At 43.6% G+C, this 21,347-nt stretch overlaps 1 protein-coding gene across 1 annotated transcript in view; it reads left to right on the forward strand.

The window, feature by feature from the left end:
• The window catches only part of LOC137657991 (zinc finger protein 585A-like), a 36,957-nt gene extending 17,108 nt beyond the window's left edge, over positions 1-19,849 (forward strand). The window contains exons 2-3 of the mRNA XM_068392714.1: positions 15,771-15,956; positions 16,270-19,849. Coding sequence (XP_068248815.1) covers positions 17,022-19,538 — 2,517 coding nt within the window. The 5' untranslated portion in view covers positions 15,771-15,956; positions 16,270-17,021 and the 3' untranslated portion in view covers positions 19,539-19,849. The remainder of the gene's footprint in view (positions 1-15,770; positions 15,957-16,269) is intronic.
• Positions 19,850-21,347: the final 1,498 nt, after the last annotated feature.

Consider the following 21,347-nt stretch of genomic DNA (forward strand, 5'->3'; position numbering starts at 1 on the left):
TTTCTAAGGAAGAGGGGAAGGCAACATTCAGGCTCGCTCCTGAGTTGTTGGCTAGACTCAGAATCTGAGGGTCCCGACCCTTCGGTCCGATTCATTCAAGATTTTGAGTCTCCATTCTGTGTCTGATGTCCCAAGACCTTCTCTTTCTTGCCAGTACAGGAATCGAGAGGTTAGCGCTGGGAACAGCTGCAGTTTGGCCTCAGTTGCAGCCGATTTGGGAACACAAGGAGGACATGGGGGGAGAGTCACCAGTATACCTCTTCAGCCCGGACTCAAGGACATTCATCTCGACCTGTCTTCAGACCCTCCCCCGTCACGTCGCCCTACAGCACGATGTTGGATACATCGCAACGTCCCTCGCCTTCGAGTAATACTACTCTGTGACGCAGGTGCTACAAGCTGGAGTCTGGAAGCGTCTGATGACCTTCGCAGCCCGCTTCCTGCAGGGCGTGACCCACAGGAGTCTCGATACGTTTTCTATCGCTCTGTGGTGGCTACACAACAGCTGGTCTAACCTCAGGCTCCTTTTTGGACAGGTAGCAGAAGGTTGAGGGCATTGTTATCAGGTTTTAGTCTGCATGAACGAAAGAAGTATGTCTGGCCCTTACTTCTTTCTTCATCATCCCCTCTACGGGGAAGCAGCATCCTGGTCTCTGCATAGCTGACCTCGAACCTCTGCAGGTAAACCATGCTTCCTTGTGTTCCGAGTATTGAGTCAATACTGTCGCGTCCCCCATACCCTGACGAGGTGGTATTGGGAACGTCCTAACCCAGAGTTCCTTCTGGAACTCCAGGTCAACTGCCTAGGACGGGTCACACTTCTTCCTTCACACACAAGCTTACGTAGGCCACATGGTTCCTTGCGGTGCAAGGAACTTGTGAGGTGCAGGGACTCCTTTTCTCGAGTGCGACTCACTCGGATTCTGAGTCCCCGGGTAAAGCCAAAGCCAGTATGGCTGGGGACTTTCCACCCTTCCTAAGGGATAAGTCACCCTTTGTAAATAGCGTGGTTTGTATTTCGGTTACGGAACAAATGACAAATTCGAAGATAATTTGTATTTTTCCTAACCATACAAACCTTAGCTATTTACACATATTTGCCCGCCAGCCCTGTCCCCCAAGACAAGTCCTACCTCTAAGTGAAAGTGAGTATTCACCTGTGTGTGAGGGGGAGGAGGGGTAGCTAGCTACCACTCCCCTACCCCCCCGCTAACTAGCGCGGGGGTAATACACCCTCGTTAAATTCTAATGGCTCGCCATTTCAGCTACGCTAAAAGTAATAACCCTTTGTAAATAGCTAAGGTTTGTATGGTTAGGAAAAATACAAATTATCTTCGAATTTGTCATATTTCGGCGATTACGAGAAACACTCAAATGATTGTTGGACAGTCTGATACCGATGACGACATGTTACCTGGTAAGAAGGGGGAATTTTGGGCGTCTCTCGAATTATCTGGTAAACTTGACTTAAATTTGTTAAAACGCCGTTTAAATATGGCGGACGAGCTTCAACAACGTTATTTGAATGATACGATTGTTGATGAATAAATTAATGTAATTGAGTTTGTAACTGGTTACTAGGTTGACTTTTTTCAGCTAAAGACATCATATTTGGCCTTTTATTCAAAATTGGTTAGCCTTTAGGAATATCATAAAAGTTTGGCCTTAAAGGCTATATCTTTGGCCTTTTTTTAACTTTTTAAGCTGCAGTTGATCAAAGTTGGCCTTTTCTCACTTAGGAAACCTGGCAACCCTGGGTTGTAACTTTATCGACTCCCATGTTCACTGATGCCCCTGTTGTTGTTGACTATGTACCTGATAAAGCATTAGTTCCTGGCAAAATGCAAACTTTTTCCAAGGGTAAAATAATTGCAGGACTCCCTGTTAAAACAAGGGAGAGTAAGGTTTTAATCACTGAAATTTCTTTAACGACTGATTGCAAACCTTTTACAGCTTCGCCCGTAAGTCAGTTGAAATTAAAATCGGCCAAATCTCCTGCTGATAAGCATTTAACCTTTTTACCCCCAGGCTATTTGGAATTTTCCAACCCTTAACCCCCAGGCATTTTTTTTTTTTAAACACAATTTGCAATATGTATTTTTTAAATTGCTCTAACATCCTTAATTTTCGTCATAGGGAGGTCAGGTTGGTCTCATTCTTTTGGAAAATGTTTGAAGTTTCTCATAAAATTATCAAAAACATGCAAATAAAAAAAAATGTAAATAGCAGTTTTTTGCTAGGACGTACCAGTACGTCCATGGGGGTAAAGGGATGAGTTTTGTGAAACGTCCCAGTACGTCTATTGTGGGTAAAAGGGTTAAAATTAAAATCTGCCAAACTCCTGCTGATACAATATATTTTTCAGGTTCACCATGTTCATTGACCACGGCTCTTCCTACAGACATGGCTCAGGTTGTTCATCCTCGTCCAGTGTCGTCTGCTGTTGCCTCGACTAACGTTCTAGCACCTTGGAGGGGGCACAAGAAGAGGAAGCCTGGGTGTTATTCCTCTTCTAGTTCCTCCTCCTCTCTCCTCCTCCTCTTCATCTTCATCTTCTGACTCAGAATTCTCACCCAGGGGAAAGAGGAAGGAGAAGAAGAGGAAAGCAAAGAGGGCCAGGAAGGCCAGTCGTAGTCAAAGGGACATGGCGCCGCAAGCCACCTCTTCTTCTGCGGAGAATGAGGGCGATGTGCGAGATTCGTGTGTTCCCCGCACTAGTGGGACTGTTCACGGCGAATCTCGCGTAAGGCCTCCATACACGACAACCGCGCTCGAGGGCGTAGGTATCGTCTCCCAAAGCATGGTGATGGGGTCCTCAGGCCCCCGATCTACTGCTCAGACTCGAATTGAACCGCTCTTGACCGGGGAAAGGAGAGTCCTGGCTTCGGCATGAGAAATCTCAGCCGTGGTCTCTTGTGAAGAATCCGCGGTATGCACAACTACCTCCACGGGGTAGCCATGCGGACCGACTGAGCGACTAGTGTCGCGTGAGTAGGGAGCAGGCCCAGACAGCCGCGTACTCGACCGCGCGACTCGGGCCCGGCATGGAGCTACCTCGCGGCTCAGCCTGCGGCATTGGGGCTGGTCGTGCACGACCAGGCTAGCTCTCACGCATACCAGCCGCGCTAGATGCAGCCAACCCCCATGCTTTCTGGCCATGTAACAGGTGAGGCCGCACGCACCACTCGTGTGACTAACCTGTCTACACTTTCTTTGAGGGGCTCGCAGCGACCAGTCGCGCACTCGGTCGCAGTGGGAATCTCGATGCATTCCGTTGGGGATGAACCCTGCCAGGGTCCTTCCTTAACTCCTGAATACACGCCTGGTTTGGTCCAAGGATCAGAGCAAGGGTGTTCATGGGGGATGTCATCACCCGTGCAGCATGTCGCTTCCCCTACACCTACGATGTAGCGGGACCGAGGGATCAGCCATTTCCACGGCCTTCACCGGCCATGGAGACGGAAGATCCCGAGTTGGAGTCACAGTTCCTAGAGGTCATTAACCCCATGTGTGAGATTAATGGCCTCAGGGCTCCTCCTGAGGTAGTGTCTGAGATAGGTGTACAGCCTTGAAGATCCTATGGGGAGCTCCCGAAGGCAGTTAACAGCCCTTCACACTACCCTGGTTGAGACAGGCTGCTCGAGCATTGGACTGAGTGAGTGACCAGATCGCAGGACCTGGTGACTCGCTTAGGAGCCAAGTTTCTAACAAGCATCTCCCTCAACCACTCCAGCGACAGAAGAGGTACTATGTCACTGAGTCTTCTGTGTCTTGTCCTCTCCCTCTCGACCCCACGGTCGGAGCACTTGCTGGGGGTTCCTTGGTTGAGAACTTGAAATCCCAGAGAGTGGCCTTCTCGGCCTCTGAGATTTCAACTATGGAGTCCATCTCTGTAGCTGCTCTCAAGGCTGCTTCGTGGCTCGACCACTGGTGTGGTACGGCCACAGTGTTTGCGCGGGACACCAAGCTCGCTACCCCCAAACACATGGAGCAGTACAGGAACCTGGCTTTGTCTGGAGGGAAAGCTGTTGTTTTTCTTTTGGACAAGCTTGCTACCCAGTATGCCAATCTGATCCTCAGAAAAAAAAAACGAGAGGCAGTAGCCCCTCGTTTGGCGAGACAGATTGGTTCAGGATATGCCCTGGCACTCAGGAACACTCCTATTAGAGCTGCAACTTCTCTCTTTCCACCAGAGGAAGTTCAGACTCGAAGGACTCCATTATCCACCAGGCGCAGGCTGTGAGTTTCAAGGGACCTAGTCCCGCGAAACCGTCAGCAGCCAGGCTGAGTCAGGCCAAGCCCACCGGAAGTAACAAGGGTACCACTGGTCGTGCTCCTGTGCAGCCGAGACCTGCTCCTGTTCAGAAAGGGTTCTGCCCCCAAACAGACCTTTCAGCCTCCCTCGGGAGCTCCTCCACGTCAGGAAAGAACAGGGGCAAGCAAGGGAAAGGGAAACGCTGAGATTGGCTTTCCCCTTCCCATGCTACCGAGGGTAGGGGGATGCTTATCGCACCATTGGGCGATGTGGCAGCACCTTGGGGCCAAGGAATGGGTAGTGTCGACCCTTCACCAAGGGTACAAGCTTCCGTTTGTGCTTCATCGACCCCCCCTATCCTCCACTCCAATAGTGTTCCACACATACGATCCAACATCCCTGAAGGCTCTGGCCTTGGAGGCGGAGGTCCAGGAAATGTTGGAGAAGGTTACGCGAGAAGTCGTACACGATCAGTCACCAGGAGGTTGAGACTGATCATCGACCTTTCGCCATTAAACATGTTTGTTCAGCAAACTGCGTTCAAGATGATAACGGTTCGCAGTGTGCTGTTAGCCATCAGGCAGTACGACTTCCTGCTTTCGATAGACTTGAAGGACGCGTACTTTCAAGTACCAGTTCATCGGTCGTCTAGAAAGTACCTCTGATTCATCTTCAGATCTTCAGGGGGGAGGTGTATCAGTTCAAAGTCCTGTGCTTCAGACTGTGCACAGCTCCCCAAGTGTTCATGCGAGTGTTCACGACAGTAGTAGACTGGGCCCACTCGAGGGGCATCCGCCTACTGATGTACCTCGACGACTGGCTGACTCTCGCTCCCTTGCAGGAGCAGTTGATTCAGGATCGATACTCGTTTCTGGCAATTTGTCGTGATATGGGGATTGTGGTAAACTGCGAGAAGTCGAACCTCATTCCCAAGCAGAAGGTGAAGTATCTGGGAATGCTGATCGACTCGGCATTCCAGCCCTCCAGTGGCAAGCTCTTCTAGGTCACCTCTCCTTGCTGGAGAAGCTCGTTCCTTTCGGGTGGATTCACCTCCGCTCCCTTCAGTAGTGTCTGAAGGACCAGTGGTCGGTAGCCAAAGATCCTCCCTCTCATCCGGTTTTCATGGAATGCGAGGTAAGGGAGGATCTCCTTTGGTGGCTAAATGAGGAGAACCTCATGAGAGGGTTTTCTCATAAACCTTTCTCCACCTCAGTTCCGTCTGTTCACAGACGCGTCCACGGAAGGTTGGGGTGCACACCTGGACGACTTGGTTGTGTCAGGGGTGTGTGTTGGAAGAGAAGAAACACCTGCACATCAACGTGCTGGAAATGATGGCAGTCTCAAGAGAACTCTTCCATTTCCAGTCCCGTTTGAGAGAGCACTTGGTAGTGCTAATGAGCGACAATACGTCCGTGGTCGCGCACGTCAACAAGCAAAGGGGGCACGCTCTCACGTCCCTTGCAACAGTTGACGAGGCAGGTGTTTCTGTGGGCAGAGAGTCAGCCAGGTACATTCCAGGCAAGAGAATTGTTCTGGCAGACACCCTAAGTCGCAGAAACCAGGTAATAGGGGCAGAATGGTCTCTTCACCCTTGGGTCGGGAGTCGAGTTCTCAACCTCTGGGGAGAGCCATGCATCAACCTTTCGCAACACGGCACAACGCCAAGCTTGCCGTGTTTTGCTCTCCAGTACCAGATCCTGCGGCTGCGTTTAAGGACACACTGCAACATCCTTGGGATCTACTGGATTGCTACACGTTTCCCCCCTTTTTGCTTGCTTCGCGCAGTCCTCTACCAGGTCCTAGTAACACCAGGACTCAGGAGGACTCTCATTGCTCCACTATGGCCACACATAGAGTGGTTTCCTGATCTGTTGGCGCTCCTGGTCGAGGCACAGTGAGAGCTACCATACTGGCCCAATCTCCTTCGGCAACCCTTGTCGAACAGGTACCACCAGGCGATGCAGTCGCTCAGATTTCACGCGTGTAGACTAATCAGCATCTCAGAATACGAGGCTTTTTGCGACTCACTGCGAGAGAGATGTCAGGGTACCTTAGAAGATCCTCCTCCACAGTCTACCAGGGGAAGTGGTTGGTCTTTTGTGATTGGTGTAGTGGAGGGGGTATCTCTCCAGTCGGAGCCTCTTTAACTCAGATTGCAGACTTCCTAGTCTCTCTTCTCAGAGATAAGCTCCTTTCGGTTTCTGCCATTAAAGGGTACAGGTATGCCCTTGCAATGGTGTTCCGTCTTAAGGGTATAGATATCTCCAACGCCCTGGGGATTTCTATGCTCATTAAGAGCTTCGAACAGTCGTGTCCCCCGAGGGAACTTCGAGTTCCCCAGTGGGATGTCACCTTAGTTCTCGGGTCTCTTACTCATGCTCCGTATGAACCCTTGAGCCGTGCCTCAAACAGGCAGTTGACCTTTAAGACTGTTTTTTCTGCTAGCCATAGCATCGGCGAAGAGAGTCGGGGAGTTACACGGCCTCTCCTGTAATATCACTCACGCAGATGGTTGGAAGGAGATCCCCTTGAGTTTTGTGCCAGAGGTTGTTGCCAAGACTCAGAATCCAGCGATCCACGATCCCAGGTTCGAGGCCTTCACTATTCCTTCTTTACCGGATGTGGAGGTTCAAGTGAGAGGCTTCTCTGTCCCGTCAGGTGTCTCCGACGCTATCTTAAGCGAACTCGGCATCTCAGACCTAAATGTCGACGACTTCGTTAGCACCGGCAGAACCAAGAGGGAGGTGTCGAGGAACACGATATCCTTCTGGGTCCGTGAAACCATCCGCAAGGCGTATGAGACTTCCTCAAGGGTCCAAGCACCAGCGAGGGTTAAAGCTCACGGAGATCTGGGGCATTGCCCCCACAATCGCTTTCAAGAGAAATCTTGCAGTGGGCCAAGTGCTGAAGGCTGGTGTTGGGAAACGCCAGACCACCTTTACGGCCTTTTACTTGAGGGAGTTTACGCACAAGTCCTTGGAAACTTTTGTTCTTGGCCCTGTGGTAGCAGCTCAAGCTATTGTCTGACCTCTCCAGTTCCTCCTGGATAGGGAAGTCTCTTGTCTTGATTTTATGCTATGTTTGACAGTGTGAAAGCAGTCTGCTGGTGATCCGCCTTTCTCTCTGTCTCCTCCCTTGGAGTTCCATACATCAAGACAAGTCTTCCCAGGTAAGATTGCTAGAGTTTGTTTACCAGTATTCTCCCCCTGTCATCTTCTGCTAGGCAGGGAAGATGGTTGATGTATAAACTCTTTACCTTTTGGTTTCGGAGTTTCATCCAGTCACTGTGACCCTAGGGTCGAGTGTCTCTTACGTTCACGCTCTCTGGTCGCGCGATGCTCTTACACATCGCGCGGCGGCTCCCAGTCTCTCAGACCCCACCATCATCATGTCAGGTCAAGAGACAGTGGTAGGTGGATTTAGTCCTCTGCTCTCATTCGAGACCAGGTCTATATCCGGGCAGTTAGCTGTCCACAAGCAGCAAAGGCAGACCTCTCACCGACCAGTGAGTCTTCTTATATTAAATGATTACGAGGTTTGTATATCGCGTCGCAACAAATGACAATTTGTCCTAAATTGTATTTTCAAATATATAACTTCCCAGGTAGTTACATATATGTATACTGTATCACTTAAATCTTGCGTTTCAACGTGGCATGACAGAAAATTCAAATTCGTGGCGATCGCCGCCATGACAGTAGGTGGTCATACATGAGCGCCATCACTTGTAGGTTATCAGAACCATTCCCAACATTCTTCAGAAATTCTCTGTCGTTGATCGAGTCAACACCTCGGGAATTCGTTTCGTGGATATATTACTTTATTCTACAATTTGGTGAAGTACCTTTTGTCTGATTATTGTTAATAGCTTTCGCTGCCTTTCAACTATCGAAGATATTGTATAGGATAGTTTTTTGCTGGTCCAACTTGGACAGTGTAATTGAACTTGATTTTCAAGATGGCTCTTCTGTTGTTAAACTTTGGGTGTTGGGCTAGACCGGCTTTCGAGCTGCTCTTACTTCCTGCACTGTAATTAACAGGGAGCATGTATGTATTTGTTTTCTTTCTATGTTCGTACATTGAGGGATCAAAGATTTTTCCCCTTACTTTATTAACGAACAACTCTTAAAGTTATAATGGAAGGAAGACATTTACTACATTAAACATTGTGATGTCACTATTTTGTGACGTAACTCTTAGCAGAGCGGAATGTGATTACCTTGAAGGAATTCAGTCAAGTATATATTTGTCCTATTAGTATATTTCCCTTAGTCAATTTTTGATTTAGAGTTTTCTCAATCGTACAGTCATTTTATGCTTGTAGTATTACTAAGGGAGATGTCAGATATTAAACGATCGTTTTTGTTTCACAATACTTGTATCGTTATTTTATATTTCGCTTTTGAGAATACTAATATTATTCATTTATCCTATTGTATTTTCATTCTGGCCCTTGGTTAAAGAGGATATTCTCTCGCAACGGGCAGGTCTGTTATGATCTAATGTGAAATACTGTAGTTTAAAGTGCTAGTGTTCAATGGCACATATAATGACGCAATGCAGTCAATTTACAATACGTAATACTCTTGACAATGGTTTTTTGTTTTCACAATTACTTGTATTGTTATTTTATATTTAAATTTTGAGAATACTAATATTAATCATATATCCTAATGTATTTTCTTTCTAGCCCTTGACGAAAGAGTATAATCTCTCGCAACGGGAAGGTCTATTAAGATCTAATGTGAAATAATTAAAAGTGCTAGTGTTCAATGTCAGTGCAGTGAAGGGTGCGTCCGTTCGTGTCCGTCATAATCCCAGTCCGGGACCTCTTCCATGCTCCCCAACCCCTGGGAGAAGGAATGTCGAAAGGCCAAAGGATATGGCAGACCTTGATTAGCGAATGGACGTCCCCTCGAGCGGTCATGTTGACGATCCCCAGATCGCTCCGCCTCGCCACAGGAAAGGCGAGGTTAAAATGTCTGCGTCTCCGTTGGACGATGCATAACCGCAACGTGGTTGGGGCCAACCACTATGTTCAAGAACTCATTCAAGAGACGTATGTCTCCTAATAAACCATCCTGCAGTGCGGACGAAGTCGACGTGTCAGCACCGAAACAGTCCCGTAAGACGCATAGTTCGTCGGAGGTGAAAGGTGCTCAGTTTACATCAGTACACGCGTTTACCCCTCCCCCAGTTTGGGAAATGTCACAGGGACTTTCCCCTGGTGTCCACCCTAATACTGTTGACGATCCCTCACAACAATCGATACAGATCGGGATCAAGGCGCGCTGGAAGTATCGACAGTTGACGATACCTCGCAGCGATCAGTACATCGTTCAGTTAGCGCACACGGCGCTCATCATGTATCTGATTTGTCTGAATTAAAGAGGTCGATTTCGTCTCTGTTGGACGCTTACGATTCTCGGGCAGAAAAAATCGCGTCTAAAAGAATCTAAGGACAGCAATAGACCAAGAAAACGGTCTTCCGATATTATCGGACAGCGTATGTCTCCGATACTCAGCAACGCTCCCTCGCAGCGATCAGCTCGCGTTGCGGCAAGCGACAAGGTGGACGCACAGCTCCCGGCATTCTGAAAATTCCAGAAGCTCACGGCAAAGTGGACGCACGGCAACCTGGACGCATGCGGCAGTCTGGACATATGCTGGACACATGCAGTCAGGTTTTGTCCCCACGTCACTATAGACAAGCAACTGTCTCGCCTTCGCGATCTGTGGAACGCGCGACTATCGCTCATGTGAGACGCATGCAACACGTTGTTAGCTCACGGCAATCTGGACGCATGCAGCAGTCTGGAAACTCATGGCAAAGTGGACGCATGCGGCAGTCTGGACATATGCTGGACGCATGCAGTCAGGTTTTGTCCCATGTCACTATAGACAAACAGTTGTCTCTTCTTTGCGATTGACTGGACGCGATACTAACGCTTCCTCATGGCTCGCAGCAGAATCACGGCATTCGGGACGCATGCATTAGACTGATACCTCTCATGGAAACATACAACATTCTCAATCTGGACCCATGATGGACTCATATAATCGGGACTTGTCCTCGCAACTGGATAGACAAGTTTTTTTATCTCTCCTTCGCGATTTTCTGAACGCGCAACTAACACTCCCTCGCGTCAGGCTGTTGACATACAACATGCTGAACGCATGCTGGACGCACGCGATCAAGATTTTCCCTCGCATGGGTTTACAGATGTTGATGCTTCCTTACAGCATGATGATCTTATGCTGGAAGCACTGGAACCTGTCTCTCCGTCGAGGCTTACAGTACAGTACATAAACCTGATGCTTCTTTGCAACTGGATGATATCCTTCACAAGATTTCTTCAGGACAAGATGAATTAATTTTGGAAGACAATAACCGACAGGATGACGCGGTTTTGTCTCCTACTCATTCGAATCAGGGAATCGATGTTCCATTAGCCGAATTAGAAGAGGAATCTCAGGATTCATTACAGACAGCTGATTTAAAAAAAGAAAATAAAACTTTGTACAGTGTTAACATCTCTGTATCCAGAAGATTTTTTCTCAACCTATTCAGAGCCCACCCTCTCAGTTTTTGAAGGGCAGACCCTGAAAACATCCTCCTTCAAGATGGTCCTGGCTAGATCGGTTAAGAGAGCTTAATCAACTCTCAACCAATGGACGTCCAAGAGAAAGGATCTAGGGAAGGCCTCCTTTTTCTTTTCCTCAAACTCGACTGGCTTCCAGATCTAGTGCGTGGTATTCATCTGGGGGAAGTTCTCAGTTGGGAGTTCCTGCATCCTCCCAGGGAGACTTCTCCAGACATGTTGACTCCTCACTCAGGTTAACTATGAGCAAGTCGAAGTTTATGTGGTCCAACTCTGAAAGGACCATCTGCTGAAGGAAACTTTTAGACAATAGAAGTCTTCAGCCTTACGGACTGGACTCTCGGAACTCTCGCAGAAGCCACAGACCCTAAGAACGAGGCTCAGATGATTGCCTGTCTGATAAGGCCGGGAAGGATGGCCCCATCGAACTTTCCGCCCCTTTTCACAGCAGGAGTTCTTAAAAAGAGGACTACAGTGAACCCTCGCTACTTCGCGGTTCGACCATCGCGGTTCGACCATCGCGGATTCACCACTTCGCGGATTTTTTCCATAACCCATATATATACAGTAATATATATATATATATATGTATGCATGTATTTATGTATATATGTAGGTATGTATATGTGTATACATATAAATATATATATATATATATATACACACACACACATATATATATATATATATATATATATATATATATATATATATATATATATATATATATATATATATATATATATATATATATATATATATATATATATATATATATATATATATATATATATATATATATATATATATATATCTAAAGTAGGAAGATGTGATGTAGTTCTAAGGGAAAAGTATGGGAAATATGTCTGGGTAATAAGCAAAGCTCTACCTCCAGTTTGTTTCTTCATTATGATCAGAGATAAATGTAAACAAAACATTGGTTGCCATTTTTTATCGTGCTTTTTAGCGTGTTTAGGAAATGCATGATATAAAATCACCTTTAATATTTGTGCCTGTTTTAGTTTAGGGTACTGTAGTACATGCATTAAGTGTTCTGTACATTAAAGGGTAGTTTGTTAACAGAACTACGTACAAGGGAAGGTTTTAAAAGTCTGAATATACATGTTGAATAAATAGGTAAATATGGTGTCACTACTTCGCGGATTTTCACCTATCGCGGCCGCGACTGGAACCTATCTACCGCGATAAACGAGGGTTTACTGTATGTGTTGTTTATTCTCATCTTCAGGTTTGTCCCTTGTTCAGAGATTAACAGGCTGCGCAAGATTTTTTCTCTAGGACTTCTAAATAAGTCCTCCCAGCTAGCTTTTTAGCAAGGATACAAAAGGAGGCTCTTCCCACTTGTCAGCTCTTTCGTGGGAGAGCCCCGTCAAGGGGAACTCAGAGGATTGCGGCTGGAGGTCAAACTCGCAGATTTCCAAGACGACAAACTGAATCAAAAAGTGAGACGTGCTATGCCTCCCATGTCGTCGATACCCTTAGAGTTGACAACAGTCCACTCAGGAAACAAGGCAGCAACTCTTTAGGAACAAGTGAGCCTTATGCTGTCAAAATCAGTCATAGAAATGTAGAGAACACCTCCTCGGAGGATTTTTTTTACAACATACTTTTCCTAGTTCCGAAAAGCTCGGGGGGGATGAAAACCTGTTCTGGACGGCAGTCCATTGTACAAGTACTGTACGTTTTTTACCCGGATGATGTCCAACGTGGCTCCCTGGCTTCACATAAAGGGAGTAAGGATTTTCTTTGTACCTGGACGACTGACCACTCAGAGCAGAATCACAAGTAAAGTGTCTGGAGGCTCTTCAAAGGATAATGCCCTTAATGCAACAGTTAGGTCTGATGGTAACCTGGCCAAATCTTAACTAACACCTTCACAGAATTTCATTTTTCTGGGGATGATAATCGATTCAGATCGCGCTCAAGGCACTCCGGAAATGTCCTAAGGACTTTCCCCTGGTGGTCACACGGGTACTGTTGACGATCCCTCGCAGCAATCAGCACACGGTTTAGTTCGCGCACACGGCGAGCTTCAAGTGTCTGGTTTGTCTGAACTAGAGAGGTCGATTTTGTCCCTGTTTGACGCATACGATTCTCGACAGGGATCTGTGGATAGTCTCAGAGGAAATGACACATAAATATCAAAGTGCTAGTGGCCATTCACTCACTTCATAGAAGGGGAGAAAAACGTCAGGACGGATCTGCTCAGCAGAAGAAGGCAAGGTCTGACTGCAGAATGGACCCTACATCACGAGGTGTGCACCAGCCTTTGGATGTTGTGGGGTCAACACTCGATAGACCTCTTCGCCTCACAAATGACATAGAGGTTGCTGGTATTTTGCTCTCCAGTACCAGACCAGGAAGCAGTCGCAGTGGACGCTTTTCTTCTGAACTGGGAAGGTCTAAACGTGTACGCTTTTCCTCCATTCAGATCCTGGACAGAGTCCTGAAAGGATTCAGGGATTCGCCCAACGTCCGCATGACCTTGATAGCTCCATTTTGGCCCATGAGACATTGGGTTGCGGAGATGATGGAGTGGCTGGTAGATAGCCCCAGATCTTTACCACTATTAGGGTTCACTAATCCGAGTGGGACATATTTAGAGTGTGGTGCAGGAATAATAGACTTTCCTCTACCAATACCTCTATAGCCAATATAGCAGAGTTTTCTGTTGTATCTGCGTACAAAAGAGAAGCTAGCTGTGCCTTTCATCAAGGGTTACCGCAACGTACTAACCTTCGTCTTTCGTAATCGACACATTGGTGCGTCAGGTAACAAGGATCTCTCAGATCTCATTAGATCTTTTGAGACGACTAAGAGGAAGCACAATCCAATCTCCTCGTGGAACCTGGATGTAGTCCTGGCCTTTTTAACCTCAAGTAGGTTTGTACAGTTGGACAAGGCGTCTTGGAAGTATCTCACCAAGAAGACACTTTTCCTGATTTCATTGGCTACAGTCAAAAGATTAGGAGAGTTAAAAGCCATCAGCAAGAAGATGGGCTTTAATGGAGACAATGAAATTTGTTCCCTTCAGCTAGGCTTTCTTTTCAAAGACGAGACAGACAGCCTCTGATGATCAGTTAAAAAGCCCTCTTTGCCTTTATCAAAGAATACCCTGGCTTTTTTCATTAAGGATTTAATAAGGGGAACTCTCCAGGATTGTGAGTAAGAAGTTTTCCCTATCCTTAAGGTAAAACCACACGAGGTTAAAGCTGTAGCAATTTCTTGGCTTACAAACATAATAGGTCAATGAAGTCAATTTTGGAGCCTACTTTCAGACGAAGTAAATCAATCTTCACAGACTGCTATCTCAAAGATGTCCAGACCCAGTATGAGGATTGCTGTTCCCTGGGTCCGTACGTTACCTCCGGCTTCGTAGTTGGAGAAGGGTCTACTGCCTCTTCCCGATAACGTAATATATACCCTTACCTTTTTTCTTGTACTTGTGTTCACAGGTTGCCTGTGAAGGTTGTCGCAGCCTTCCGTCAATCTGGGATGCAAATCAAATTAGTTTTAATGTGTTCACAGGTTGTCTGTGAAGGTTGTCACAGCCTTCCGTCAGTCTGGGATGCAACTCAAGCTAGTTTAAAAAAAAAAAAAAAATTGTTTTTGGAGTAGGTGGTCAGAATCAGTATCCTTGCCTATGCCAGGTTTGCAAGGGTGGTGGTCTAGCCACTCTAAGGTCGAGGACCTTGTGGCAGCCCCAAGAGACTTTTACAGCCCCCTAAGTGGATCGCTGAGTCTCTTAAGGAATGCAGGCGAAATGAGGCAGTATCATTATGAAGCCAGTTTCCTTATCAGGTTAGAACCAGATTGTTAGTACTACTATTTGTAGTTATTAATAATTATACGAATTCCCAATGGGATGAGGTTTTCGACCCACCACCAATGGTGTGAATCAGATATTTATATGTAACTACCAGGGAAGTTACATATTTAAAAATGGTATTTTTATTATAAAATAAATTTTTAAATATACTTACCTGGTAGTTACATATATAAAAGGGCCCTCCCTCCTCCCCTCTGAAAATAGAGACATGGAATTTCTGAAGAATGTTGGGAATGGTTCTGATAACCTACGAGTGATGGCGTTCATGTATGACCACCTACTGTCATGGCGGCGATCGCCACGAATATGAATTTTCTGTCGTGCCACGTCGAAACGCGAGATTTAAGCTATATATATGTAACTACCAGGTAAGTATATTTAAAAATTTATTTTATAATAAAAATACCATCTTTCGTAGCTATACAAACCCGTAATCATTTAATATAAATGCCCGCCTCTACCACCCCTCTCATGTTCCACATTGAGCCTAAAGCGTTTGAATGAGGAAAGCGGGCTGGCGGTGGTGGGGGCCGGAGCTAAGCTCCGCCCCATACCGCCAGCCAACCAATCAGCACAACTGCCTGGTTTTCTTTCTCTTCGGCTGTTTCAGCTGAGCAGAAGCAAATTCCTATATTAAATGATTGTATAGCTAGGAAAAATACAATTTAGGACAAATTGTCATATTTTTCAAATTATAGGCATTTTAGAATTGTAGACGTTATGACTGAAAACGAAGAAATTAAAAGGGAAATAAACACAAGGGCACCACCTAACCTAATTAAGGTTCCATATCCTTACCTACCCACCGGTAGCCACCAACGCCACTTCCAAAAAATTTTACAGCTGAGTTTCAAGCTTTGCTGAAATTGAAGTTCTATTAAAGGACTCGAGTTTGCATAGTTAAGAAAAAGACAAAATTGTTTTTAGAATTTGTGATTTTCTTTCCAAAGTTTAAAAATATTTCAAATATTGCTTGAATAGAAGCCTTTTTGCATGGTTGACAATACAGTAACCCTAAGCATATTTTTATATATACCACTGTATTTCAATTTTCTATTTTCAGATAAAATCAAGCAATGGAAATAATCAGAACTCCATCTCCAGGAATTAGACTCCAGTTATTAATTTTATGATGCAAGTAACAAGTTGAATGAATTCTCAGTGTACTAAGGATGATTATTACACAATGGAAGCATTTTAATTTGCAGAAAACTATTCTTGAATGATCTGTGAGATGAGAACATTAAATGTAAGTTATATATTTGGTTCCTATTGGTATTATTTATGAAGAGTATGAATTTGTCAATCAAATATTTGAAGAGTAAAAAAACTAACTATGAAACTAAAAGTTGAGAAGAAAATGATATGAGTAGAATCAAATATACATTAAGATTGAATTCATTTTAATATTACAATGCATTCATAGTTACTTGATATCAATATAAAGAAAAGTGTTGGAACCAATGGTTTAAGCAATTGTATGGTAATTAATATTGTTTTCCTTCTAGGTATTTCGAGTGTTGAAAATTTAAGCTTAAGAACCTTGTATTTTTAATTTCTAGATCCATGGGAAATTTGAAGGCATGACAATGTAGAAAATTATCCCAAAGACAGAAATAAATGGTGAAGAAATATAATTTTAGTGATTCCATAGCTTGGTAAGTCATTCACTCTTGTAAACATTAATGGAGCCATTGTCAGTGTTCTGCATTATAAATTCCTTGTGATTGCCTTGGAAATATTTTGGAGGGTATATATTCACTCCTACCGTCGTTTATTTAATGTTTGTTTGTCTGTGAGCAATTTTATACGAAAACTACTCAACCGATTTTGACCAAACTCAGTTGTCATGTGGGGTATGACCCAAGGATGAATCTGTTAACATTTTAGACTAAGTATATCAAAGTACAAGTATGCAGCAGTAATTTTAAAAAATTGTAATATTAAGTAAATGACAAGTATTTTGGGAGTTTATTTTTTGTTTGTGAACAACATTACGGAAAAACTACCAAATCTATTTCAAGGAAACTTGGCGGACTTGTGGTGTATGACTCAAGGACAAATCCAATAGAATTTGAAGAAGATACATCCAAGTTCAAGTACGCAGTGGAATTAAGAGCAAAATAAGACTGCTTGGGGTGTCGAAGGCATGCCCTCTACTGAGTGCCACTCTAGTTATAAAATGTATTAGATGTATAAACCATTATATACCTAAGAAAATTCTATTCTATCAGCATCATATAATAGTAAAGATACACTCATAGTTTTTGAGCAGGGGAAGATCCTTTTGCAAACTAATGGAAATATTCCTAGCATGGCTTCCTCTGATATTGTGCGTTCTTTCAAAGAAGAGGAACAGGAACATTCCTACGATTATGATCTTGACATGCAGGTAGAGACGGACTGTGATGGCCAGATCTGCATGACTAAGACAGAGGAAGGAATTAAAGAGGATTCCCCATCGGTGGAAAATCGGAAATGCGAAGTAAATGGCAATTCGTATGAGAAAGGGGAAACTGGGACCAATGAGAAAAAGTTTATTTGCAATCATTGCGGAAAGGTGTTTTTATTTAAAGGAAAACTGACTGAGCACATGAGAATTCACACTGGAGAGAAACCATTTACCTGTTCCGTCTGCAGAAAGGGATTTAAACAGAAAGCCCATCTTGAAAAACATGTTGTCGTTCACATGACCGGAAAGCCGCACTACTGTCTGGATTGCGGGAAGAAATTCAGTCGGGCCGAAACATTAAAACGCCACATGAGGTCTCATTTACAGGATGAATCATTTGTATGTACTGAATGCGGGGAAAATTTTATACAGAAGGACATTCTTGAAGTTCACATGAGATCTCACACATTAGAAAAACTCTCAAGTGATTCTGGTTTTAGAAACAGTTTCACTCAGAAAATTGGTCGTACTAAGTTTAAGAGAATTTGTACAGGAAATAAATCGTACGCTTGTGTTGGTAATGAAAACTCTCTCATCCACGCTAATCATACGGTTAAACATAAAAGAAATCACTCAAAAGATAGGCCACATTCCTGTTCCAGCTGTGGGAAAAGATTCATCCATAAAGGTCACCTTGATAAACATGAGAAAGCCCACCTTGCGGGAACCTTGCCCACGAGAAAAAAACCAAGAAATAAATTGGTTCGGCGAGGCATTTCCGACGTTGATCTCCGTAGGCAAGAAGAAATTTTCCTCAGTGACGAAGCGAGAATAACAAGAAGCCCAAGAAGTAACGTTGGAATATCTTTGGAAGCAGAAGGTGAAAGGTGTCCTGTTGAGCATGAATTGGATCACGAAGAGAAAGACCCCCTCAAACTGAACAATGAAACTTGGACTAATTTAAGTGAATCACAAGTAACGCTTCCTCTGCATGAAAAAATCTTTTTATGTAAAGAATGTGGAAAGGTGTTTAGTGATAAAGAACACCTAGATAAACATATGGATATTCATACCTCTGAGAAACCATTTGTCTGCAAGGAATGCGGGGAAACGTTTAATCAGATTCAGGCTATGGAATTACACACGAGGACACATACAGGAGATAAATTGTTTATTTGTGCGGAATGTAGAAAAGGATTCTCTCAAAGAAAATATCTTGAAGCACACATGAAAACTCACACAAGTAACCAGCCATTTATGTGTGAAGTATGTGGTGAGGGGTATATTGAAGAAGCCGATTGGAAGATGCACATGATTATTCATACCGGTGATAAACCGTACACATGTTTAGAGTGCGGGAAAGGTTTTACCCGAAAAGATACTTTTAATTTGCATAAAACAATACACACGGGGCATAGACCGTTCGAATGTGATACATGTGGTAAAGTCTTTAAGCACAAAGGGAGTTTAATAAACCATGAAAGGATGCATCCAGGAAAGAAAATATATATCGACAGTCATTTTGAAGAGAAACATATTGAAGTTGAAGTATCTAACAGTTTGTTTAACAGAAATAAGGATATTCATGTCGATAAAGAGACCAGTGTAAAAAAAGACTCTACTAATTGCCTTCCGGTATCAGAGCAAGTGAAAACAAATGACTCGCTTTTATCGAGTGAGAGTGACGTGGAAACTTTAGAAAATAATTCGAGTGGACTAGCTCTTGAAAATCAGGCCAAGTCTGTTGCTCCAGGAACTCTCACTAATGCTAAACCATTTATTTGCAACATTTGCGGGAAAGTATTTGGTCAAAGAGATCACTTTTACAAGCACATCGGTTCTCACAACGTCGAGAGACCATTTGCTTGCGAGGAATGCGGGAAAAGGTTCGCCCACAGTGGCACTTTGAACTTACATAAAAGAACTCACACCGGCAGGAAGTTATTCGTCTGCTCGGAATGCGGAAAAACGTTTACTCAGAAGGGACATTTTAGAGTTCACATGAGAATTCACACTGGAGACCGACCGTTTCCCTGTGAAGTGTGCGGTCGAGCTTACAGCCAGAAGAACGACCTCGACGTCCATATGCGAATTCACACCGGCGAAAGACCGTACACTTGCACGACCTGTGGGAAGAGTTTTGGACGGAAGGATATACTCGGTAAACACAAAAGAACTCACACGGGAGATAAGCCTTTCACGTGTCATTATTGCGGGAAAAGTTTTAGACAGAAGGGTCACCTAGATAAGCATAAAAGGACTCATTTGAGAGGTAATTTAGTCTTTAGTGATCTGTACAGTGGGCCAGGCCAAGCTAATACAACCGATGCAAGTATAAAAAGGAACTCGGGAGATCCATTGACAAGTGTAGATAAAAGAACAGTAATTAATTCTGAAAGTAGTCTTGAAATTATTGAAAAAGTGGAGGAGGATGGGTAGTGTGGCGACAAGATTTAATTAAGTGTATTACAAGAAGCTACAATATGTAATAATGATAATAATAACTGAATAACCAACAGTGCAATAATATGAGGGTTTATTTTTATTCCGGACCAACGAATTACTTCCATTTATTTATAAACTTTAGTATTGATGATCTAAAATGGAAAATTAAATACAAAACCGAATAATTTTAATAGATACTGAAAATACAGTATCTCAATTGCCAGATTTCAACTTACCTGCCCTCATATAAAGTGATATAAAATCATTCTATCTCCAGTGGAGTTTTTTTAAGTATTTGGATTCATTTTAAGCCAGACATTTTCTCTAATACAGTATAACAGTTCAGTGCAAACATGACATTTTGGTAAGGATATATGTGTTAATTTCTGTTTAACATCTTTGTTCTATAATTGCTATAGAAAGGAATGAAACCAGAAGTCATAAGGATATACAGTACAATAATAAAGTTTTGTTTTCAGGTTGTTTTTGGCATTTATGTGATATGTGGTTGCCAAGGACTTCCTGTGAGAGATTAGAACAAGGAATGCAATACATGAATACCAAGGAAATATTGTCTCTCCTTCTCTAAGGCCAGCATATCAACATGCAAGGCATGGACTCAGTGTGTATAGGGGAGACCTAGGTATTTAGTTCAGGCTCATTTGAATTCGCCACAGCACCTCACTAGCTGAAAGCCGTCTTCTATGAACAACGTCATACATGGCGTCCCCAAAAAGGAACCATCATTCCAGTTCTCGCCAGCATACTTACGTCACAACAAACCCTTATCTACCATTCATACCTTTGCTGTTGAAGGGTACACACGTATCTCTGTGTGATCAGGCACTTCAAGAACATTATTAAGAATAAATACAGTACCTGTATTCAGGTTTTTTCTCCCTTTCATGGTTTTGATTATTGCATATAAGCATGCTTGGTTAGCACTGGCACTGTAGTGATCAATTTATTTTCTTTCTTTCCAAACATTAGTGTGTTGTGTTTCCTATAATTTCATAATGACTTTTACTGTCCTAGACATTTTGTATCTTAGTGACGTAAAAGGGGAGGGTTGTTGATTGTTGGTGCCAAATTGGTAACTTCATTTCGTTTTCATCATCATCTCCTCCTATGTCTTATCAACCAGTTCTAATTATCACATTTAGTTATGAAATACGAAGGAAGGTTAATTGCGGGTATCCACACCTTGGCTAGGCTAGCATAACCTCATTAGAGGATGTCTAGCTCAGTTAAGGGTGAATATTATCACTTTTAATTGTACTGGAGTAAATTTCTGGCTTGATGATAGTTGAATCCTAACTGAGTGTTCATTAGCCTATCAGTCATAACCTTGGTAAGTGTGACGGACATAAGGTTCAAGGCTAGACACCAGACAGATGCATGAATAGTAAATAAGTCTCAGGCATTTTCGTTAACACAGTTTATTATGCTAATCCATAATTCCAGTTGTAAAACTGTAACGAAAAGAAATATAATATCAAAATAAAGAACTCTACAATCACATGAACATGGAAACAAAAGGTAAGTGCCAAAGTAGCGCTTACCCACAGTACTTTACACTGATATGGAAGGCTATGTCACTCGAGGATTAAACATTAACACAATCTAATAGCCAGCACATTACTTGAATCAAACTAAAACAAATACACAATTCCCTAGTAAATACAAAACTTCATTGAAAATAATATAACTTCTATTGAAACAATACATACCGAAGTTCCTCCCTAAGAACTCTGTAACTCATCGCTATATTGCACAGCATTTAACAGAAAAAAAAAGTCTTGC

The sequence above is a fragment of the Palaemon carinicauda genome, chromosome 1 (genome assembly GCF_036898095.1).
Source record: "Palaemon carinicauda isolate YSFRI2023 chromosome 1, ASM3689809v2, whole genome shotgun sequence".
NCBI classification, from domain to species: Eukaryota; Metazoa; Arthropoda; class Malacostraca; order Decapoda; family Palaemonidae; genus Palaemon; species Palaemon carinicauda.